Raw genomic sequence first — 13,375 nt, forward strand, 5'->3', positions numbered from 1 at the left:
CGGAGCGGCAGGGCGCGCAGGCGGCAGCGGGACAGCCCCGGCCGGGCCCGCCGGGGGCTTCGGCGGCGGCGCGTGCGCGCGGCCCGTGAGGCGGCGGTAACATGGCGGCGGCGGCGGCGGCCGGGCGGGAGGAGTCGCCGCTGGGGCTCGAGGCGGTCGTGGAGGAAGCGGCGGCGGCGGCGGCAGCGAGCGCCGGGTTCCGGCTCACGGCGGTGCGGCGAGAGCCGGCGGTGCGGCTGCAGCACGGCGCCAGCGGGCTGGAACCGCTGGCCTGGTCCGAGGATCACCGGGTGTCGGTGAGCACGGCCCGCAGCATCGCCGTGCTGGAGCAGCTCAGCGACGTGCACAGCGGCGGGCAGGACATGGTCATCCACCGCACCGCCGTGCCCGCGCCCGCCGCCGCCTGCATGCTCAAGGTGAGCGCTGGCACGGCCTCGGCAATGTGTGTCCGTGTCTAAAGGGGGAGGTGGCGAGAAGAGGGAGCCGGGGAGGTTCAGGGTGGACATCAGGAGGAGTTTCCTCACAGGAGGGGTGATCGGACTGCGGGATGGAGCTGGTGGAGCCACCGGCCTCGGAGGTGTTCAAGGAACCACTGAATGTGGCACTCAGGGCTTGGGCTGGGTGACAAGGTGGGGATCGGGCACAGGCTGGACTCGGTGATCTCAGAGGCTTTTCCAACTTTAATGGCTCTGTGGCTGTTCACGATGGTGCCAAGCAATAAGACAAGAGAAACGAGCATAAACTGATAGACAAAGTTGCACCTGAACACGAGAAGAACTGCTTTCCTGCGCAGAATCCAGAGAGGGTCTGGAAAATCACTGTGGTCCCTTCCAGCCTGATCCCTCCTGGGATTCTGATCCTCCTCTTGGGGAACTGCCCCTGTCCTGCCCAGAACTCTCATTTTAAAAGCACAGGAGAGAAAACCATATCCCAGTGATGTCCAGGCAGTTTTTCTGAGAATCACTTGAGCTCCAGTACAGTTATTTCAATACAATTTTAAGTAGGAGTCATCCTTTGTTTTTCTACCTAAGCTGAAGGGTTTTGGAACAGGGATTTCTCTGACCTTCAGGGGAATATCTGACTTTTCACAAAGATGGCAGATGTGGGTGAATATCTTATTAAATAATACTTTTGTTGTTGTGAATCTGATTTTATTTTCCAAAACAATGCTGAAAATATGGAATGGAGTTGAGATACTGAGTATTTACATATTATGCCAGGTATCTTTAAAAGAACAAAAGTATGAAAACAGGCTCTTTGATTCAGCAGACAAAAATTCAGTAGCTGAGAGTCAAAACTATGCAAATTCAGGGCATTAATGAAGCTGAAGTCTTTAGGAGTGACATCAATTAACCAGTGTGTTACTATAGGATATGAAACAACACGACACAGACTTGCTGCTTTTTTAAAGCTAAAAAAAGGGACTTTTATTTTTTTAACTTCAACATTTATAGATTTTTAACAGTGACAGTGGATTGGAGGGTGAAAGTACCACCTCTCCAATAACACTAAACAAACTAATATTGAATTTCTTTCGAAATTGAAAACAAACTTGTATCAAATTTATTTTCTTTTATAAAAGAATGGAAAACAATAAATCATTTACATAAAGTATATAAAAATTCATTACAAAAATATAAACTTTAAAAAATCTTTAAAAAACCTTAAAAAAATCAAAGCAACACCAGTGTAGTGTTGGTTGTGATTGGGGATGCTCTGTCTGAAGAGGGAGTTAATTCCAGGAAAGTCTTCCTAAACAAACCAGCTGTACAATTGTTTTAGACCTTCTTTTTGTTGTGTTTTAGGTCGGCCCAAAGAAGGAGGTGGCTGAGTGCAAGGAGAAATTCGCCAGCTCAGTGGATCCCACCGTCAGCCAGACGTTTATGCTGGACCGAGTGTTCAACCCCGAGGGGAAGTCCCTGCCCCCCATGAGGGGTTTCAAATATTCCAGCTGGTCCCCTCTGGGCTGTGATGCCAACGGGAGGTGCCTGCTGGCAGCCCTGACCATGGACAACCGCCTGAGCATCCACGCCAACCTCAACCGGCTGCAGTGGGTGCAGCTGGTGGACCTGACCGAGCTGTATGGCGAGCGCCTGTTGGAGGCTGGTTACAGACTGTGCAAGGCTGACGCTCCCTGCGGGGAGCTGGGAGATTTCCCCGAGTTCCAGCGGCGGCACAGCATGCAGGCCCCAGTGCGCATGGAGTGGTCGGGCATCTGCACCACCCAGCAGGTGAAGCACAACAACGAGTGCCGGGATGTGGGCAGCGTGCTGCTGGCAGTGCTCTTTGAGAACGGCAACATCGCCGTGTGGCAGTTCCAGCTGCCCTTCCTGGGGAAGGAATCCATCACTTCCTGCAACACCATCGAGTCGGGAATAAGCTCCCCCAGCGTGTTGTCCTGGTGGGAGTACGAGCACAACAACCGCAAGATGAGCGGGCTGATCGTGGGCAGCGCCTACGGCCCGGTGAAGATCATCCCCGTCAACCTCAAGGCGGTCAAAGGCTACTTCACACTGAGACAGCCCGTGGTCCTGTGGCAGGAGATGGACCAGCTGCCCGTGCACAGCATCAAGTGCATCCCTCTCTACCACCCCTACCAGAAATGCAGCTGCAGCCTGGTGGTGGCTGCGAGAGGCCCTTACGTGTTCTGGTGCCTCCTGCTGATATCCAAAGCGGGGCTGAACGTGCACAATTCCCACGTGACGGGGCTCCACTCCTTGCCCATTGTCTCCATGACTGCAGACAAGCAGAACGGCACGGTGTACACCTGCTCCAGTGATGGCAAGGTCAGGCAGCTCATCCCCATATTCACAGACGTTGCTTTAAAGTTTGAGCACCAGCTGATCAAGCTCTCGGAGGTGTTTGGCTGTGTCAGGACTCACGGGATTGCTGTCAGCCCCTGCGGGGCGTACCTGGCAGTCATCACCACCGAGGGCATGGCCAACGGGCTGCACCCCGTCAACAAAAACTACCAGGTTCAGTTTGTCACCCTCAAGACCTTTGAGGAGGCAGCTGCACAGCTCTTGGAATCTTCTGTTCAGAATCTTTTCAGGCAAGTGGACTTGACGGATCTTGTACGCTGGAAAATCTTGAAGGATAAGCACATTCCTCAGTTCTTACAGGAGGCACTGGATAAAAAGATAGAGAGCTGTGGTTCCACTTACTTCTGGAGGTTTAAGTTGTTTCTCTTGAGGATTTTGTACCAGTCAATGCAGAAAGCCCCCTCAGAGGTCACGTGGAGACCTTCACATGAGGATGCCAAAATCTTGATATCAGATTCCCCTGGGATGGGCAGCACTGAAGATGATCAAGAGGAAGGAACTTCAAAACAAGCCAGCAAGCAGAGCCTGGGGGACACAGGCAAAGGTGTGGACATTGATGACACTGCAGAGGATTCTCTCCATCAGTCAAATGACTCTGGAGGCCGTGAGCCAATGGTAGAAAAGCTTCTTGAAATACAGGCACAGATTGAGGCTGTAGAAATGCACTTGACACGAGAACACATGAAACGGGTGTTGGGAGAAGTTTACCTGCACACGTGGATTACAGAGAACACCAGCATTCCCACCAGGGGAGTCTGTGACTTCCTGATGTCTGATGATGGCTACGATGACAGAACAGCACGAGTAAGTGGCACCTCTGCTCGGGGGATTCTGTGTCACTGTCACTTCCTTGTCCCCCCTCCTGAAAATACAGCTGGGCTGCCAAAGAGAGCTGTGGTCATGTCATCCTTGCCAGTGAGATTCTGTAGAGCATTCAGGTTAAGTTGTCCTTCCTTGATATTGAGAAATAGGAGGGAATGTAAATACAGGTGTTGAAATTTGGATGAGGTACAACAAAGAATAAAGATGCCTGAGTTTTTGGAGAACAGGGGAGAGGACTGGGGTTATTGTGCTGCTGTCTGTGGGTTTAAAACATGAACTGATTGAGGGATGTTTGTTTTCAATACTAAGTTTGTTTATTCCATCATCTTTACACAAGTCATCTTCAGGTGTATTTCCTCTAGTCAATGACACTGTGGTTCTGATGTTAGGGTGATGTTCTCCCTGCTGGTATCACAGCCAAGTATGGCCATCAGTAACTCACTAGGAAAGTGCTCTGGCACAACTGCTGGGTTGTTCTGGCATCCAATTACTGTGAATTGAAAGTTTTACAGGTTGCTTTTCTTATCTTAGAAGAATCTTGTTTCTTTTTTATAGCGATAAAAAGCGACTTCTAAATTGTACTTTATCTATTCAGTTTGCTGTCACACTTTAAAGGTCCCTGGGATGTGTTTCTATCTATTGAAATGTCACAGACAAATTTGATCACATAAATGTTCTGCTATGAACGTTGTACTCCCAGATGACTGATGAAGACATCCAGGTAATTTCTGAACAGGAATTTTTTTTAGCACATCCACTGTGATGGGCATGAGGGAAAGCATTGCTGTTATGGTCAGTGGTGTGATATCAGTTCTTTCAGTACTTTTAAAATTTGCAAGGAATTACTATTTTTCAAGTCTGTATCCCTTTAGTGTGGGACAGAAATCTTTAGGAGAACAAAAGGAGCATAAATGAATACTTACTGATACATTTAATTTCTTACCCTTTGATTTGTTGAGATTCAGCTTTATTGTGTGTCGCTCTGAAACCACAGTGAGGGCTGTGTCACCGAGTGCCTGCTGTGTGTTGCAGGTGCTGATTGGGCACATCCTGAAGAAGATGAACAAGCAGACCTTCCCTGAGCACTGCAGTTTGTGCAAGGAGATCCTGCCCTTCACCGACCGCAAGCAGGCCGTGTGCTCCAACGGCCACATTTGGCTCAGGTAATGAATGGGCTGAGCATCCAGAGCTTGTCTGGATAATCCAAACATCCTTCAGCAGCTCACTGAACCACTTGTTAGCACTGGGGTGAAAAGGCATGAAGCATCTTCACCATGCTGCAGTTTTTTTCTGTCCTCTTCCATAAAAGCCAGGGCACTGGAGGTTGGATTTGGTTCTCTTAGCAGGACAGTGTTTTTATAATAAAAACATTCTGAGCATCTTTTTTTTTTGGGAAATATGGAGTCAAGGAGAAAGCAGGCAAGGGAAAATCGAGGACAAGTCATTCTTTGGAACATCACTTGAAGGAGGGTTTGTTCAAGCTCCTTCAGCATTTGAAAACAAAAGCAGTTTAACAAGAAATGATTGAGAACAGGCACATTGAGAAGTCAGACAAATGAAATGAAATTTTAGTAAATGAAATAGTAGAATTTGAAATTTTACAAAATGAAATCTTCCTGTACCAGTGTGGGAGGTACATGGAGATTGTCCCTGGAGCTGTGGCAAGTCACTAGTTTGTCACAGAGAAAAGCTGTGCCTAACAGGTTTTGTGTGCTAGTTTGGGTAAATAGTCATGGCCCTAAGGACACCCTGGTTCTTCCCTGTGCAGTAGGGCCTCAAGCTTTTCAACTCCTCTACTGTATGCTAGAATGTTTTTGTCAATGACATATTGAGTTTTGACCTTTCATTTTTGTGTCCATATGCAATTTGGTATTTTGCAAATATCCATATTTGCAATTCAGGCAAACTTGGGAAGTTTACTTGAATTAATAAATTATTAATTTCCATATTTAATGTGGTTCATTACTGCCTTTTCTCTCATAAAGCAAATTGTGAAGAGAACCCAGCCTCCAATCAGAGCACAGGAGCAGGTGATAAAGCAATAAATCCCAAACCTCTTGATAAAACTGCTTGTCCTTTCACAGGTGCTTCCTAACCTACCAGTCCTGCCAGAGTTTGGTGTACAGGAGGTGTTTGCTTCATGACAGCATTGCACGGCACCCAACCCCAGAAGGTAAAATGTTCCTGGGGCCAAAAGAGGCAGGATTGGGGCTTTTTAACTTTGATCTACAAAATGGCTTGAATTAGTTTCTCTTTTAGGCAGTTCCCATGTGAAGCTCTGCATTTCACAGTGTTCTGGCATTAGTGACGTGTTAACTGCAAATTAATAACTGTAGAAATTGAGGTGTAAATCCCACATTTGAATGAAATCTGGGTAAACACATCATCTGTGCTGGAATGCTCCAGCAGTTAGTTTGATATTCAAGTTGAATATATCAGCATCCAGTTCTGGAAGAGGGATAAAGAAACAGAAACCAAGGACTGTGTTATATGAGGGATCTAATTTCAGTTTAGAAAATGAGAACATTGCAGTTGGGCCATGGTGATCCTTTAAGTATTTTCCTATATAGCTATGAGCATGTAAGGATAAAGCATGGAGTGTTTCACCTTAATTTTGTCCCCTGCTGAGGTGGAATTTAAACTGGCATTACTTGAAATTTCAGGGCAGAAACAGAGTTGAATTTCACTGAATTCTCAGTCACTCCTGCATGTGAATATAGACAAACTGTCCAGGATTCCTGTTGAGTTTGTGTATCTCAGGTGTCATTCCTCTGTTCATCTCTACCTCCAGCTTTAAACAATTTGTTTTCTTATTTGCAGATCCTGAATGGATCAAGAGGTTATTGCAGGGACCTTGCACCTTCTGTGATTCTCCTGTGTTCTAGAGAAAAGCTGTGTCAAGACTGAAAGTATTTTCTCTACTGCATAAGCTCCCTTCAGCCTGGGAGGATACAGGGACAGGAACACAGACTCTGCTGGAGGGGGAACACCTTGTCCACAGCCCTGTACATAGAACATCACAGGTTCTACAAACTCCTGAAATCCAGAGCCCATTCCATGCTCCAGAAACAGGAATGCACCTGGAAGAGCCAGTTTAAAGCTGTTTGGAAATGCACCCAAGGAAGCCTCAGCAGCTGGACACTGACAGGGAACTGGAGGGTTGAGCAGAGTGGGAATTGCCCTTTCTGCCTGTCAATTCCCAGAGCTGGGATGGGAACAGCAGAGCTGCCTCTGGAATGGTCTTGGTGGGTAGAGAAGGCTCCAGCTTGCAGTGCTCTCCTCTGCTTTTTAACCTTTGCTGTGGAACATGGAACTCTCCAGATAATCCATGGTTCCAGTGTCTTGCCCAGAGAAGCAGATGCCAGTTACAGCCATGTGAGAGAATTTGGCCATGCCATGAATTCCACTGAAAGTCTAGAAGAGTAACTGCCTCAGAAATGTAACAGTGTTTCAGGCAGAAGGGTGATATTGGCTGCCTGGCATCAGCCAGGATAATTTTAAAATATAATAATAATAATAATTAAACTAATAGCAATTAGCTTAAACACTAATATATACACATATATATAAAATTTCCAATGCTCTTAAGTCTCTTGCCCCACTTTCTTTTTCTGAACTAAGTTCTAACTCCTTCCCAGCTCTTGCCAAAGTATTTGCCTTTGGTTTCACTTAACCCTCTACTAAGAGGAATCCTCTTTTCCAGAGAAACTCAGTTACCAAAAGCATTAACACTAATTACCAAACCAATTAACACTACTGTCAATTAAATTGAGAGTCTCCCTCATACAGCAGTTGAGTTTTATACAAATCTGACACACAAATAATCACTCCCAGCTGACAGTTTTTCTTTTCATAGTAGCTCAGTAAAAAACCCCAAACAAACAGAACACCCCAAACCCAACCCCACCATGGCTGACCTGCTCTGGGTAGGGCCAAGGAGGCTGGTGAAGCTCTTTGTGTATCCCAGAAGGGTTTGGGTTGGATGGGACCATAAAGCTCACCTCATTCCACCCCTCCCATGGGCAGGGACACCTTCCAGGCTGCTCCCAGCCCTGTCCAGCCTGGCCTTGGACACTCCCAGGGATCCAGGGGCAGCCACAGCTGCTCTGGGCACCCTGTGCCAGGGCCTGCCCACACTCACAAGGACAGATTTGTTTCTAATATCCCATCTAACCCTACTGAAGCCATTCCCCCTTATCCTGTCACTCCAGGCTCTTGTAGAATCTCCATCTCAAGTGGCTGAGTCCAGAAATTTATTTTGCCTTCTAATTGTCCTATCAGAAAAAACATCTTTTTTTGCCATCTGTTCCTACAGAGAGCAGAATCCTTTTCAACCTCCTATGCAGTGTTAGAGGAATAATACCTCCCAAATGTGTGTGGTTACTTGGTACAGTTTGTCTTGTTAACTTCAATCCATGCTGTCAAATAATCCTGAGTTTGTGTATTTCCATTCTGCAGAGTACCAATGGCAGAGGTGTCGCCCTGTCTGTGATTCCTGACACTTCCACTGTGTGGGAAGTGCTCTACAGCTCTTGAGAAATCATGGAATTGTGCTGACACTCTCAGTGTCCCACCAGTGCATGTGTGATTGGTGCTTGTTTCCTCCATTCAATGACTATGCATATTTTGTTCATGTTCCTTCAAGTTTAATAGGAGCAAATTTTTTTTTCAGCAAACATTAAAGTCAGCTGTCCTTCTGCTCAGTGTCTCATGCATTAAGCATGATCATGCATTGACTGAGAAGAACATTACTGTAGTAGTCTAGAAACAGCAGAAGCACATTCATCTGTAAAATAATTAGCCTTGTTTGTAAATATCCTTGGAAGTGATACCATAATTGTATTAAAGAAACATTTAGTTTTTTATTGCTGCGCATTGAAAATTGAAATTACTTCAGTGTGTCTGCAGAGAAGGCAAATGTAGCTCGTGTTGGTATCCAGTAAAACAAGGAGTAACCTTGATACCCAATGTGTGTGAGTTTGGGGCCAGCTCTGGTTCCTGGGACAAAACTTCCCAGTGCTGGTGGGGCCTGGGGGAACAGAACATCCCTTTTCATATGAGCTGGGTAGGGGTTTATTGGTGGTGGTTGGGAAGGTTTTTTAAATGGAAGCTGCAGGTCCTTGCCCTGGCAGCTGTGACAGCTCATCAGTAAATGTTCCAGTTTAGAAATTCTCCTGCCTGTGGAGAAGGGGAGGGAGTCCTGCAGAACCCTGTCCCAGTGCTTCCAGAAAAAGTCAAAGAACATTTCTTTGGCCATGGCTTAGACACCATAAAAATATCCTGAGCTACTGAAATGTTTGTCTGGCTGACCCAAAGGTTCACATGATAACAGATTAGACTGGTTCCTGCTGATCATTTCTGGCAGTTCTCTTGAATTTCCCTGGACTGAGTTTTAATGCTTTGCCATGGAGAAGCTCTAGCACACCTCACATTAACATTGCAGCATTAATGTTCATTTTCCCTGTCTTTCAAGGCACTGGATACTCAGTCTGCCATTGCCAGTTTATTTAACCTGGTTTCAGACTTCTGGGAAAATGGAATTTTAAAGCCAACAATGTTATCTTTGCCTGTCAGTGGAGATCCTTTAGCAAAAAGCTTTCACTCTTCACCCTGACCTGTTCACAACAGGTACAGAGGAATTGGGATTTCATTTCTGTGTAAACCAGCACTTGTCCCTAAGTGCATTTTTAGCCAGAATAGCAGAGCCCACCTCACTCAGTAACATTTAACCCCTGGTGCTGACTTGAGTGGGTTTGGCTGCCCAGCAAGCACTGAGGCTGCTCCAGGAATCTTTTTATGCCTCAGACTTGTGAGGGGCACTTGTGGGCACGCAGGGGTTGGTCCTGCTCTTGTCCTGATCAAACCTTGCTTCACCTCACAGGGAAGGGGAGCAAGGAATGAGCACCTGCTGCCAGACCCTTGTGTTATTTGGCCATTATCAGATTTGCCTCCTCAAAATAATACATTTCCTATCAAGGCCCAGTCTGTTTTGAGACACCAACTGAACTGTTCAAAGAACAAATCCCACAGAATTGGAGTTTTTGCCCAAGTTTTGCAGGATACTTAAAACAGGTGAATACTTGGAAGATGTCAACTGCTTCATCATTCGGTGGTGAACGCTCTGGCTGTTCAAGGACCCTCAGCTGTAGAGGGAGAGCAACATTCCAACAGAGACTGAGGGTTCCTGATGCTCTTTTTTTTTTTAAAGGATTATGATACTTGCAGCTGAGAGTTAACAGGCAGAGATCCTGTTTGGCCAGAGCTAAGGTATCATTTTCCTTGGTGAGGAGCTTCTGACAGCATTTAAGATTTGCTGCTCATGCTGGTATCACACTGGGATTTAATCCCTCCTCCACTGGGATGAAGAAATCATCCCCCTTGGCTAATCCAAGTTGGGTGGATAAGTGGAACAGCTCTGGACTGCAGTGCCTTGGTGCTAGGTGCTATTCTTGGAACTAAGGAGGAAGTTTGGGGTCACAAGGACTCAGTCCTGTGGCTCCAAATTACACCCTCTGTTCTGGGATTGGTGGTGAGGAACCTCATTGCTGCCTTTTACCTCAGTTCACTTATGGCTCTGGGACTTCATCATTCATCACCCTTTCCTTTGGTGTTTCCTCATCCTCTTAATCCTATTATTTCTAGAGAGGAAATACTGTGGTTGTCAGTGCATACATAAAGACAATAAATATTCCTTGGGAGAGAGGAGGAGGATGAGCCATCCCTGCCCCTCAGAGCAGGTTGGGGTTCACTCCATTCCCTGAGCAGCATCCAAGCCTCACAGGGGAAGGTGAGAGCAGAGAAATCCTTGGAGAGCTACAGGGGGTCCCTGCAGAGGTGCTGCTGGAGGAGGGATCTCCTGCCTGGGGGTGTCCAAGTGCCCTTCCACCACTGAAGGATCTGCTGTCCAGAGCTGGTGGACACCAAACTCTGTGGAACAGTTGGACAAACCAACCTTATTGCTAAACTACATAATTAACAGCATAACTTATTAAAACTTACAGCACAAGCTCCAGGCTCCCTCTCCACAAAGTGTCTCTGGGAAGCAGGGTGATGGAAGATGTCCATTCCAGACCTGGGCAAAGCTGTGCAATCAGTAAAGTCTGATCCCTGCTGTGCTCCTACCACCTCCTCTTCACCTTGTTTTTCTCATTGCTCAACATTTGTTTTGCCAGTATAAGATGCTAATAAAATCACGCCTAGTTACCAAATTGGTTTTCAAGTGTTGCATTCCAATTATAAAAGCCTAATTCCTCCTTCCACCCACTGAACCTTTTTGGTATTAACAGGCTTTACTATGCAAAGTCATGCAGGGGCTGTTTCGTTTACAGTAATTAAATGAATGTCAATTGTTTTAGTTGTTTCTGAGGGAGAGTTCTACATGAGTATTAGCATGTTCTGCTAACCCTGACGTTCTGCACTTCAGGCCTGCTGCAAACCCTTGGGGGTTGACCACTGACCTGAGACTCCTACCCAGACATGCCAAGTGCATCTCAATGAGTCTGAGCTCTTTTTCTCAGTTTCTATGGAACCAGCGGAGCGGAACTAATATAGCATCCGCATATAGATGAAAGAATGAAGAGGAAAAAGGGCTTTACAGCTAAATTAATTAAGCAGATGTACCTGTCTAATTAAAGATGCACTGTCCCTTTTGTACCCTAGCTGCAGTACAAACAGTATTTAAATACACTCTCTACCCATTTCATCTATCAAAATATTTAGTAGGAACGCTCAGATGAAGGTGATATTAGCAAGATGAGCTTCCCATGTATTATTAATAGAAGGGCTCCCAATTATGCATGAATGCTGCAGCACATCTTCATAGCAATGGCAGAAAACCCAGCTGCCCAAGCAGTCACCAGCCAGCACATTTGTAACAGGTAGGGCTGTTAAAGATGCCCTTGCCCAGCTGAACACGAGGGTTTTGGCTGGCCTCTGTGCTTGGGAGCAGCCTCTGCCTCAGCCTGGTGCTACAGGCTGGAATTTCTCAGCTCAAGAGGCACCAGGGACTCAGATTGCCTGGATTTGGCTTTCTTAGGTTTCAAAGATATTTATTCTGAGACTTTCAGAGCTACCCTCAAGGCTAGAAAGTCCAATTCCCATCCATCAACACCCCTCCCATCCCAAAAGTATTGAAAATTCTGATTTTAAATTCTCACAACACAACATCCCCATTGCCACCTGGACAATGGGGTCTTTCCACCTGAAGTTACCCTAGGAGCAAGAAGGAAATTTGGCCTGTACATTTTGCATTTCTCCACATAGATTTAGACACACACAGACAAAGACAACTACAAAGATCCAAATCTGTTAACAGCAACGGGACCAGAGGAGTCACCTAAACCCAAAAGCCTGTTCTCTCTGCCTGCACCTTCCCTGAGGATCCCAGGAGGAACCTGAAGCTCCCCCATGCCCTGGCAGGGGGAATTCACACACACACACACAGGGGAGAAATAACAGAGGCATCCAGCCCAGCTCTCTACCAGAGCACACAGATCATTTCTCTTTCTTACAGGCATTAAGGATGTGCATTTCCAGAATCTGAGACAGCCAGCAGGCTTTCAGCAGAGATTTTCCAGGTAAAAAGTTTTCATTGCTGCCATACCCAGCCAGAGAAGGAAAAAAAAGAAATCCTGCTTACCAACGTGCAGGATTTCCACCCAGGCACAGCTCAGGCAGAGCAGCCACAGGCTGGGAGCTCTTACCCCAGGAAAAGAGAATTTAGGGACCCACCTGCTCCTGCAGCTCGTTATGTCCTTGATTGGGTTCTGCAGGTGATGCAGCTGCAATCAGTTTTCCATGGCTCTGGGTATCCTGTCCTGCTGCTCTTTCTGCCCAGCACAATGGGGATCTGCAGAGGGTTTGTCAGAACTTTTTAAACAATCTGAGTTACCAGGGGAGTTAAAACCTCTGCCCCCAACGTCAAACACTGTGGAGAAAGTTCACTGCAGAGCTGGGAGTTTTGTTTTTCTCTTTGCTTTAGGGTTTGCTTGCAGGGACAGAGGGAGGCAGGGAGTGCCTGGGTGGCTTTGGTGGAGAATTAAGACACAAACACAGCTTTAATACTCCAAATTGGCTTGATGGGTCTTACACAGTGCAGACAAAACTACCACTCAGAAACAGAAAAAATATTTGAATTAAACCCAGGACTTCCTCAGCCACAGTGTTTCATATCTTGCATCATGAAACAAAAGCCAAAAAACTTTCCTCTAAAGCCCAATTTCTTACCCTCTGTTCTTCACTCAGCCTTGGTGAGCTTCAGATTTAGCACAGCTTGGCTGAATTCCCCCTCCCTGCTCATAACCTGCCACTTCAGACTGCAAATATTACAGGGAGAAATTTAAAATATAACTCTTCCCCAAACAATCCCTTTAAATTATAAACTTCTAATGTTTTTTACATGGAAGGGGCTTAATGATACAGCTTTCTATGAACTCAAAGATAACATAAGGGTCTTGGTCAGCATTGACATAAAAGGCATCTTGGTAAAAGTCCTCCAGGGCCTTGACATTGCTGTAGTAGATGTTCAGGCGCTTCTCAATATTTTCTTCCTCATCCTTGGGGTTCTGCCTGAGCCTGGCCTGGATCTCTGGAGTGGGAGCTGGTCTGAATGTGGTGTGGTACCTGCAGAGGAGAGGAAATGCCACAGTTTCAGCCCAGCCTGAGCACACAGCAGCCACCTCTGCAGGTACTCCCTGCTCTCACCTATCACAGTCCCTTGGCCTCTTTCTGCT

General features: G+C 46.5%; 2 protein-coding genes across 7 annotated transcripts in view; one reads left to right on the top strand and one right to left on the bottom strand.

Annotated features, from left to right (window-relative positions):
- The first annotated feature begins 55 nt into the window (after positions 1-55).
- On the top strand, positions 56-8,612 carry GTF3C4 (general transcription factor IIIC subunit 4). Of its 2 annotated transcripts, XR_011683679.1 has the most exons (6): positions 56-416; positions 1,806-3,626; positions 4,677-4,807; positions 5,729-5,817; positions 6,465-6,889; positions 8,103-8,612. XR_011683679.1 is itself a non-coding variant. In XM_071454383.1 (5 exons), the coding sequence occupies exons 1-5, from the start codon at positions 102-104 to the stop codon at positions 6,527-6,529; spliced, it is 2,421 nt and encodes an 806-aa protein (XP_071310484.1). In that variant the 5' UTR covers positions 56-101; the 3' UTR covers positions 6,530-8,612. The 2 variants fall into 2 exon arrangements, 1 of the variants encoding a protein (XP_071310484.1); XM_071454383.1 differs by having other exon boundaries at positions 6,465-8,612.
- A 4,087-nt stretch (positions 8,613-12,699) lies between these two features.
- The window catches only part of AK8 (adenylate kinase 8), a 65,072-nt gene continuing 64,396 nt past the window's right edge, over positions 12,700-13,375 (bottom strand). For 4 of the 5 annotated variants that reach the window (XM_071454394.1, XM_071454393.1, XM_071454395.1 and 1 more), the window contains one exon: positions 12,700-13,265. In XM_071454394.1, coding sequence (XP_071310495.1) covers positions 13,028-13,265 — 238 coding nt within the window. In that variant the 3' untranslated portion in view covers positions 12,700-13,027. The remainder of the gene's footprint in view (positions 13,266-13,375) is intronic. The other variant, XM_071454396.1, reaches the window with a different exon arrangement.

Source organism: Agelaius tricolor, unplaced genomic scaffold, assembly GCF_023055355.1.
Source record: "Agelaius tricolor isolate 1412-34295 unplaced genomic scaffold, bAgeTri1.0.p SCAF_38, whole genome shotgun sequence".
In the NCBI taxonomy this organism is placed as follows: domain Eukaryota; kingdom Metazoa; phylum Chordata; class Aves; order Passeriformes; family Icteridae; genus Agelaius; species Agelaius tricolor.

Excerpts from the sequence above, each read along its gene's own strand:
- GTF3C4 (XM_071454383.1), top strand. The coding sequence starts at position 102 with ATGGCGGCGGCGGCGGCGGCCGGGCGGGAGGAGTCGCCGCTGGGGCTC. Across the intron at positions 417-1,805 it reads CCGCCGCCTGCATGCTCAAG|GTCGGCCCAAAGAAGGAGGT; the intron begins GTGAGCGCTGGC and ends GTTGTGTTTTAG. Across the intron at positions 4,808-5,728 it reads AACGGCCACATTTGGCTCAG|GTGCTTCCTAACCTACCAGT; the intron begins GTAATGAATGGG and ends GTCCTTTCACAG.